The sequence below is a fragment of the Orycteropus afer genome, unplaced genomic scaffold, assembly GCF_000298275.1.
Source record: "Orycteropus afer afer isolate SDZICR_OR568_19922 unplaced genomic scaffold, OryAfe1.0 scaffold00366, whole genome shotgun sequence".
Lineage (NCBI taxonomy): Eukaryota > Metazoa > Chordata > Mammalia > Tubulidentata > Orycteropodidae > Orycteropus > Orycteropus afer.
Window position 1 is genome coordinate 2,694,978 of NW_006921953.1, and position 10,602 is coordinate 2,705,579.

Below are 10,602 nucleotides of genomic sequence, written 5' to 3' on the forward strand. Positions count from 1 at the left end.
ACTTCCGTAGTGATACTGCCTCGGAAACCCAAGGAGGGGTCGCTATGAGTCGGGGCCGACTCGATGGCACATAACAACAACAACAACAACAATAAAAATACACCCCAAATTAAAGCAAGATACATTCATATTTACATACACATATACATTTTTAAACTTATCATACTGGCATAGATTAAAAAGTATGATAATATCTATATTTGGTCAGGATTTGGGGAAACATACAGCATTCATACACTGTTGGTGGGAATGTAAATTAGTACCACCTCCTGGAGGGTGATTTGGCAATATACATCAAAAGCCTTAAACATGTGCAAACCCTTTGGTCTAGCAATTTTACTTCTAGACATTTATTCTAAGGAGATAATCATGGAGATATACCTAAATTTATTCCCAGGACTCTAACAATAATGGTGAAACATTGTAAATATAAATAATACAATTTGGAGACTGGTTAAATAAATTATACATATGATCAAATGCCATGTGGCCATTAACATTACATTCTATAGGAATTTTTAATGATGTGGAAAAACTCATGATCTATTAGCTGAAAAAAAATTAGGCTACAAAAATTACATCCACGGTAATCCCATTTTTATAACAATAAATATAAAAACGGGCTTGCAAGTTAAAAAATGTGGAAGAACAGACACTAAAACATTGAAAGATCTTATCTGTGGGTGGTAGGATGACAGATGATGGCTTTTTCTTTCTTTGTGCTGTTCTCTATTTTCTGGATGTTTTATAGTAAATATGATTTGAATGTAATCACAAGAGTGCTACTATTAAACTCTGGGGAGCAAGAAGGATTGCCCCACATCTGTAAAAAGAGGGCATGAACAAGGTGACTCTGGGCCCTTGTGGGCTCTGACTTCCACAATCTGCCCCACAGACGCCCTTAGTTTTTATGCTCCATGTCCTCTGTCAAAACTAAACTCACTGCTGTCTAGTCAGATCCGACTCATAGCCACCCCTCCTTGGTTTCCAAGGCAGTATCACTACGGAAGTAGATTGCCCAACCTTCCTTCAGAGGAGTGGCTGGTGGGTTTGAACCGCCAGCCTTCTGGTTAGCAGTCAAATGTCTTAGGCACTATGCCACCAGAGCTCCCTAGTCATGTCCATTTGGCCCACATTAAAAAAAAAAAAAAACCCACCAAAGTCATTGGTATTGAGTTGATCTGACTTATAGTGACCCCTCCTTGGGTTTTGGAGATGGTATCTCTATGGAAGTAGACTGTTCAATCTTCCTTCTGAGGGGTGGCTGATGGATTTGAGCCGCCAGCCTCTGGTTAATGGTCAAATGCCTTAGGCACCACACCACATAAGGATGTAGTTTTAGATGCTTTCACTCAGGTAAGGTAGGCAGCCTGGGCTAATCCAGAAAGCACAAGCACAGCTGACATAATCTCCACTACAATCTTTCTGCTCTACTCTTTTCTGATTCTTACTTCCCCTTAGGAAGTGACAGTTTTTTTTTTTTTTTAGCACAAAGGGAAAATCCTCCCTGAGTCTGGTTTTAAAGTTCATCAAACTGCAGAAACTTACAGACAACCTCAAAGGCTTTTTCTTTCCAAATACTGCACATGTACATAGAGTAGACTAGAATTGCTTTTAGAAACTTGTCTTTCCTTGTTATTGAATAGCTACTATGTTGTGAAGGTGTGCCTGACTCAAGCCATGGTCTTTTCAATCACCTCATACGCATGTGAAAGCTGGACAATGAAAACAGGAAGAATGAAGAAGAATTGATGAATTTGAATTGTGGTGTTAGAGAAGAATATTGCATATATCATGGATTGCCAGAAGAACAGAAGCTCTGGTGGTGCTGTGGTTAAAGCACTGGGCTGCTAACCAAAAGGCTAGTGGTTTAAACCCACCAGCTGCTCCGTGGGAGGAAGATGAGGCAGTCTGCTGCCGTAAAGATTTACAGCTTTGTCAACTGGCATAACATACTACACAAAACATTGTTCCACTTCCTACTTCGGCGAGTAGCAACTGGGATCTTAAAAGCTTGCAAGCAGCTATCTAGATGCAACGATGGGTCTCTCCTTGTCCAGAGCAAAGAAGAATGAAGAAAACCAAAGATTCATGGAAACAAGTAGTCTAAGTGACTGGTACACCATGTGATCTGCAGCCTATATGACTATGAGACCAGAAGAACTAGATGGTGCCCAGCTACCACTGTCAACCACTCGGAGGGGGATCTGTGGAGGAGATCCTGGATAGAGAGGGAGAGCAATGTGGAATAAAACTCAAAATAATTTTTTGGGAAAAAAAAGTGGGACCAGGTTTGCTGCTCTGATAGAGTCTGGTGGAACCACTGAGACTATGGCCCCTAGCTGCCCTTCAGGTCTGCAATTGAACCCACACCTGTGGCTTCCAGCCAAACAAAAGATCTGAGGTAGATATACTCCTTGGAGAGAACAATCATGAGAGAAAGAAGAGCTGTTTATCCACAGGGAGACAGCTCAGGGGCAGGAGTGAATGGAGGGATGGACACAGGGAAGAGGTTAACTATCAGGAGGAAGTGAGAGGGGAGCTGTTGCATTGGGGTAAATTGTAGTCAATGTCATGAGATCAAGTGTATGTGAATTGCTGAATGGAAAGTGAATTTGCTCTGTAAACTTTCACCCAAATCACAAAAAAGAAAAAAGATTTACAGCTTTGGAAACCCTGTGAGTTTGCTATGAGTCAGAATTGACTTAATGGCAGTGGATTTACAGCTTTGGAAACCCTGTGAGTTCGCTATGAGTCAGAATTGACTTAATGGCAGTGGGGTTTGGCCAGAAGAAGGAACAAATCAGTCTTAGAAGAAATAGAACCAGAATACTCCTTAAAACCAAAAACCAAACCCACTGCTATTGAGCCTATTCTGACTCCTTGGGACCTAAATGACAGAGTAGAATTGTCCCATAGGGTTTCCAAGGCTGTACATCTTTACAGAGGCAGACTGCTTCATCTTTCTCCTGCAGAGCGGCTGGTGAGTTCCAACTACTGACCTGTTGGTTAGCAGCTGAAAGACTGCTACTGTGCCACCAGGGCTCCTGAATTATCCCCAGAGGATAAAATTTAACTAGGCAATCCCAGGACTGGTTCTGTTAGAAGTTCCCTGTTCTTCTAAGCTGGTAAAGGTAATTGTCCCAAGACCACCAGTTGCTGTCCAGTTAACTCTGACTCATGGCGCCCCAAGTGTGTCAGAGTAGAACTGTGCTCCATAGGGTTTCCAACGGCTGATGTTTTAGAAGTAGTTCACCAGGCCTTTCTTCTGAGGCATCTTTAGGTGGATTTAACCGCCAACATTTCAGTTAGCAGCCAAGCATATTATTATCTGCACCACCCAGGGGCTCTAGTCCCAAAGTGCCAGGCTAAAAATATTCCAGTGAAAGCCTGTGGTTTCCACACAGATGCACAAAGGCTCCACTAGTCTGGAATGGGGTGTGACTCCTGCTTCATTAAGACAAGCTGCCAGGGAGTTGTGCTGGGGCCCCGGCCCCCTCAGTGCTCCCACAGGATGAAGGTGGGTCCTAGCTGGTTTTCAGATTTCATCCTTATTTCATGTTTCTTCCTCTTGTGCTGTGAGACTCCATCTGCAGGGGCAGATACTTCTGGTCTAAATGGCCAGACCGCCTGCTGCGCAGGAGCTGCCCTGACTGCATAGGAGCTGCCAAGCTTTACACTGGGCCTTGCATGGGGCTGCTCTGGGCACGAGGCAAATACCCACAGAGTCTCATTGACTTCCAGAGGGCCAGGTTGTAACATACTTTGTGCTTCATATGTAGCTGTCACATCCTTAGTCTCATTTCATCCCAATGACAACCCTTCTAGGGAGGCATTCATCAGTATATTTCACAGAGGGGGAAGCTGAAGCTCAGAGAGGGTGAGTGCCATCCCCAAGGTTACAAAGCAAGAAGGCAGCAGAGTTGGAATCCAAGCCCAGTTCTCCCTGGTACCCAGGGCTGGACTCTCTACCACAGCCTCCTGGGAAGGCAGCTCCTGCCAGGCCTGGGGACCGCCCTCCTTCATCACCAGCCTGCCATGATTTTGCATAGATCCATTCACTACAAAGGCCTCCGAGTCAACCAACACCCTCTGGCCCTGCAGCTTCCTGGCACTGAAGTCAAAGAACAAACTGATCCCCTAACATGACAGTCCTGCCAAGTTCTCCTTCCACTGGGCCAATTCTCACTGCTCTTTCTGACATATCGAGACTTCTAGATGCTGCCCTAATGGCTCCTAAACTTTGTGTAGGAGGGGACAGCTGCACAGTCCCGTTTCATCTTATTTCTGCTATGGATCTCAGCAGCCTGGGCTGGGGACATTTATTCCAAGTATAATAAGCTAATATTTAGGTTTAATTATAAATGATTTAAGGCATGATGACACCATAGAGGCCATACTGGGATCCATCAGCCTCTCTTTTCTGAGGGGTGACACAGCATGGAGGGCTGGGACTGAGAGCCTTCTTGCCCACTAGGACTGGTAGGCACATATGTCCTGGAGGACATTTTGCAGCCCAGGGCTGGACTCTCTGTCTGGCTGGTGGCCTGGGTGGGATGCAGTGTCTGGTGGTGGACTCTGCATCTTTGCTTTGCCCCCCGGGCAATGGGGCTACAGATCAGTATGCTGGTGCCCCTCCATGGAGTTCATGCTAATGCCCTCCACAGAAAGGCCATTTCCACTTAGGAGCAGAGGAGGAGGAAGAGAGGAGTGCAGACAGAGTTGAAAGAAGGCTTAGGGAAAGAATATTCATTTAAGAGACGAAGGCAAAGAGCAAAAAATAAACGGCAAATTACCGGGTAGCCGTCTCGTCCTGATTGCCCCTGTGGTAATTAATACGTCATTAATAACCAGACTTTCAGCAGAAAACCATATGGCAACACTTAGAACTCAATCAAGGCCCCAGATACACCTCCCTCACCCCCTGCTCTGTGTGGTTTGCAGCAAAGTCCGCTGGTTGGTAACTCTTTCCTGGGGGGTAGGGGTACACCAGGGCTCTGATGGGTCTGGGGGCAAAAGCACCCTTCTCCATCTCCCCAAGGCCAGCTGGAGGGGCTACCAGCTTTGGGGCTTCATTAGGGATCCGGCCACATCACTTGGGGCACGTGGCAAACACACGTGGGAACATGGAGTTTCAGAAGGCAGCATCAACGCTCCTATGACCTAATTAAGAACTGAAAATGCTTTTTCAATCAAGGCTGCTGAGGGGCACGGAGGGCTAATAATTGGTTCCTCCCAATTATTAGGAACGGAACGAATGGAGAACCAGAGCCTCAGGAGCCAGTGGGAAGGGCTTCTCTGTCCCCAGAGCAGGACAGGCCTGCTGGGCAGTGACCACTCCAACGCCCCCTATCTCAGCCTACCCCTTTAAGTACAACCTCCCCCACGCCCCAATCTCGTTCAGGTGCAGCTTGAGAATTCTTCATTTGTCTCATATATTTAGTATTTTAACAGCCAAATTAAAAAAAAAAAAAAAAAAAAAAATCCCTCACCAGCCCTCTGCGTTACGCGTATCAGCGAGTTCACACAAACTAGCTTGCATGTGACAGCCAGAAATAAGTCAACAGTGAAAAACTGCTCGTGGCCAATAAATCCTCAAGTGTCTGTTCGCTTGCTTTTTGGCTCACTGTGGCGCTGTACGCACCGAGGAGCCCAGATCCCGAAAGGTGAGGATCAGGAGATGAATCAGGTCAAGTGGAAGTCAAAATGTAAAAATTGCTCATCCGAAAGGAATTCCTTCAGAAAGTTAATTTTGGCTCAAACAGGTTGTCTATGTACTTCTTGAATTGATTCATCAGGATTTATCGGGCTCTGAAAAATGGCCAAGGTGAATCAAAGCCAGACAGATCACGTGCCCGAGAGAATGAATGTGATTTCCAGAGCCGCTGATGACCCCTCGTTCAATGCGCCTCAGCCAGCCAAGGAGAGGTCAGGGGGCAGCTCGGCCCTGCCCCTCGCACCCTTCTCAAACTGCGAGGCATTTCCCCTCTGCAGCCATCGGAACTTCCTCGCTGCCTGGCTGTGTGCATGAGGCTGAGTGGCCCAATCCAGGGAGTACAAGATAGTTTGGCAAAAGAGGACAATGAACTCCAGGATCTAGTGATCGATCAAGCCCCACTTATTCCTGGAATAATCATCTGACCTCAGAGCACTTCTGCCAAAGCACGTGAGACAAAACATTTAAAAATACCAACTGCAGCAGAGCATTTGAAAAGTAGGGGTGTGGTTAACTGGGCTCCTCATGAAGTGGGATCCAGAAGAGTGTTTATCAATCAATGGAACGAGGTATGGCTCAGTTCCTGGAAGAAATTTTGGAATTGAATGCAAATCTGCAAATTAAGCAAGTTAAGCAGTGAAGAGTTGGGTGTGTGTGTGGGGGGTGGGATATGGGCATGGTGCTTGGATTTCTATGCACCTCATGCAATGACAATCTGGTGAGGAGCAATCAGGCATGTGCCAGCTCTCTTGGAAGGAAAGTGGCCACAGGATGCTCTGAGGGCACATCAAGCCAGTGGAAATCTGTGCTTACATTCATCTACAATTAAATAAAATACATGGTCCTGATCCAGGACTGAGATTTTTAGGACATACCTCTCTGATCAAAAATTATTTTCATGGAAATGCTAGAAAGTTAACAAGATGTCTTATCTTTCAGGAGCACAGAGTACAGTCCAGGATACTTACTGGAGGACCTGTAAAACACAAGCAGAAAGGCCACCATCAGACTACAGAGAGAGAAGGTCCCTTACCCATGCTGGCTATGGGTCCCCTGTCTCCTGTTCCTATTCCTTCAAGGCGTTGATGCCATCATGGGCTATTTCCTGTCATGGCCTTGCAAATAAGTGTCAGCTGCAAAGCCAACTGGCAGAGTGAAGGGACTGTCAGAGCAGGCCTTTGGGTGACAACGACAATCCCCATGCTTGTTGGTTTATTCACTCATTTAGTGAAGCTGCTTATTCTTGGCCTGGTGCTCACTCATGTTAGGTTCTGGCGTCAGGGTTGGGATCAGCCTTTGTTGCTGCTTGAAGGAAAAGCATTGGTGTTTACAGCGATTGCGACTTGGGGTTGAAAATGTTTTGGGCAGAGGAAAGGATCTGTGTGAGGGCAGGAGAATGTGATGTGTGAGGCTGAGCAAGTGTGTGAGGTGTAGTGCCTAGCCCACACCCTAGTGCCCAGGGTTAGGTGTGCTAAGCTGAGTGTGCACAGGGAAGTTGAAGGGGGTGAGTCCAGGAGCACAGGTGGTGCTGAGGAAAGGGCTGGTGCAGGAAGCACAGAGTTGCTTTTGGCAGATTAGGATTTATGGAAGAACAATGATAAGAAACCCACAGGAGTTATCACCTTACAGCTTGCAAAGCATGTTTCAAAGCCATTGTTGCATTTGATCTTCTCAATAATCTTTTGTGAGAGGGTGATCAACATCACCATTTTGATAGAGGACAATACAGAGGCTCAGAAAGAAGGCCAGCCACATGGTTGTTTTCAGGTGGAGCTCATTGCTAATTCTCACACAAAGCTGTGGTGATGCATTGGGCTGCTAACTAAGAGGTTGTTGGTTCAAACCCACCAGGCACTCCATAGGAGAAAGATGAGGCAGTTTGCTTTGGTAAAGATTTACAGCCTTGGAAACCCTATGGGGCAGTCCTATTCTGTCTTACAGGGTTGCTATGAGTTGGCATTGACTCGATGGCAGTGGGTTAACTTTCAAACTCCTATGCACTTTCCACTCAGCCATGCTTTTATCAGCCAGTAACTTCTCTGCTCCCCGTCAGACCCTAAACCACATGTTTGACATCCCTATTCTCTGGAGCACAAAGCTGGAATAGGGAGTAGCAGCCAGCCAATAAATACTTACGGAGTGCCAATGATGAGCTGGGCACTGTTACAGGTAAGTAATGGGATATACAAAAATCCAACCTATTGGGGTCAAATTAATTCCGACTCACAGCAACCCTGTACAACAGGGTAGAACTGCCCCCTTGGTTTTCCAAGGCTGTAAATCTTTTAAGAAGCAGACCACCACATCTTTCTCCTGTGGAGCAGTTGGATTCAAACTACCAGCCTTTTGGTTAGCAGATGAGCATTTAACCACTGTGCCACCAGGGTGGTAAGTAAAAGGAGTCAGATCCATGATTCACAGAGCCAGAATTCTCATTAAGCAGATAGATAGACACTTAAGAAAATAATCACACAGGTCAGAGAAGCATAGGGAACTCCAAGCATATAATGAGGGGCCTGGCTGGGCAGACTCAGAAAAGGAGGAGAGAGGCTGGGCCCAAGGAATGAGAGACTCTCTAGGTGAGGAAGGGATGTTGCTGAGACAGGAAAGCAGGCAGATGTTCAGGACATGCCAAGACTAAGGGGCTTTTGAGGAGCTTGGGGAAGTCAGATTGTACAACACTGTGTCTGTAATCACTGCCACTAAATTGAACACTTAAAAATGGTTAAAATGGCGACTTTGATGCTTTATCTATTTAAATCAATTAAAAAATAAAAGAGGTGTCTATTCTCATTGTCTGCAATGCCCCATCTTACACTTTCCTCACGACTGATTTGAATTCCATCCTTATCACTCCACCAAAACAGCTTTCTCCAAGATCTTCAAGGACCTGCCTCCACGTCACTAAATGCAAAACATCTTTCTCATCCTCATTTTATTCTGCTTCTAGGCAGCACCCACAGTGCACCATACCCTTATTTTTAAAAATAACTTTGTATTTTATTTGGATCAAAGTTTACAGAGCAAATTGGTTTTCAATTCATTTTTTTTTTTGATGTGCTCTCTTCCCGTTTTCTAAAATGTCACATTCTTCCCACCCCCTACCCCCAGATGCTCTGTCTCTTTAGCTGCCTCAGTCTCCCACTATCAGTCATCCTTCCATGTGACAGTTCCTCAAGGCTCAACTCTAGGTTTTCTTCTCTTCAATTCCCTCCTCTGCTCATCACGTTTCTTCTCTCCCATCTTCCTAGAGGATCTCCCCCATGCTCATGACTATAATACACAGATATATCTCCCTCAACCAGACCATGCTTCTGACTCCCTGACTCCCTTTACTATTTGCCTACTTAAGACTTCTTGAATAATTAAAATATATCAAACAAATGTCCAAAACTACACTTGTGGGCTTCTGCCCACAAACTTGCTTTCATAGTGCCTGATCTTGGTGAGCGGTATCACCTTCCATCCAGGTATGTGATCTGGAAGATAAAGATTCACCCTTGAAACTCTTACTCTAATCTGTTGTTTGTTCTTCTGAAATCCATCCTTTTACCTCTCTCTCCAGTAGCACAATTCTAACCCATGTGTCTTAGTTCTCTAGTGCTGCTGTAACAGAAATACCACAAGTTGATGGCTTTAATTAATAAACGGAAATTTATTCTTTTGCAGTTCAGAAGGCTAGAAGTCTGAATTCAGAGTGCTGACTCTAGGGACTGGGTGAAGGGCCCTCGATCATGGGCTTCAGCTCTGATTCTTATTCCAGACCCACTGGAGCTGGAGGCTTCTTTTGACTCACACAGCTACTACCTGCTGAGGCTGATGAATCCAAACCCGGCAGGTAAAATGACACAATCCCCCAATCAACAGGCAACATGGCAGGCCACTGGTCCAAGCCCAGGAACTGAAGATGAAGACTTAGACAAATGCAGGATCCAAATGTGCCAAATACCTTGAGACCTTTCTCAAAGCTTCTCCATATATACTGGGAGCGAGCTGCACCCCAAAGGCAGCTACTTAGTTGCTCACAGCAGATTCCACCATGGAGGTGATTACAGTTTCATCATGGAGAATAACAGCTACCAAGTCATTCAAAACCACTGCCCAGCCAATATGACACATAAACTTGACTACCACACCTTGTCTCCACATCTCTTGGCTATTGCAATAATCTCCCAACTGGCCTCCCTCTTCATTCATTCCATAGATATTTGTATTGGTGGCTCAGTGGGAGATCTTGCCTTCCATGAGGGAGACCCAGGTTCGATGCCCAGCCAATGTATCTCATGTGCAGCCACCACCCATCTTTCAGCAGAGTCTTGTGTATAGTTGTGATGCTGAACAGGTTTCAGCAGAGTTTCCAGACTAAGATGGACTAGGAATCTATTTCCAAAACTAAGCCAATGATGATCAGAGACTGGGATCTTAAAAGCCTGCAAGCAGCCATCTAGATGGGTCTAGATGGGTCTCCCCTTGTCCAGAGGAGAGAAGAATGAAGAAAACCAAAGACACATGGAAACAATTAGTCCTCTTGACCAGTACACCATGTGATCCTCAGCCTATATGACTATGGGACCAGAAGAACTAGATGGTGCCCAGCTACCACTGTCAACCACTCAGAGGGGGATCTATGGAGGAGATCCTGGATAGAGAGGAAGAACAATGTGGAACAAAACTCAAAATCATTTGGAAAAAAAAAAGGGGGACCAGGTTTGCTGGTCTGATAGAGCCTGGTGGAACCACTGAGACTATGGCCCCTAGCTGCCCTTAAAGTCTGGAATTGAACCCACACCTGTGGCTTCCAGCCAATTAAAGACAGGCATATTAGTTGACCATTTACCTGAGGTAGATACACTCCTTGGAGAGAACAATCATGGGAGAAAGAAGGG

The 10,602-nt window shown here is 45.6% G+C and overlaps 1 protein-coding gene across 1 annotated transcript in view; it reads right to left on the bottom strand.

Moving 5' to 3' along the window:
- COL23A1 (collagen type XXIII alpha 1 chain) overlaps positions 1–10,602 on the bottom strand; it is a 625,256-nt gene that overhangs the window by 65,547 nt on the left and 549,107 nt on the right. The window contains exons 4-5 of the mRNA XM_007952985.1: positions 6,685–6,692; positions 4,797–4,823 (exon numbers count right to left, since the gene is read on the bottom strand). Coding sequence (XP_007951176.1) covers positions 4,797–4,823; positions 6,685–6,692 — 35 coding nt within the window. The remainder of the gene's footprint in view (positions 1–4,796; positions 4,824–6,684; positions 6,693–10,602) is intronic.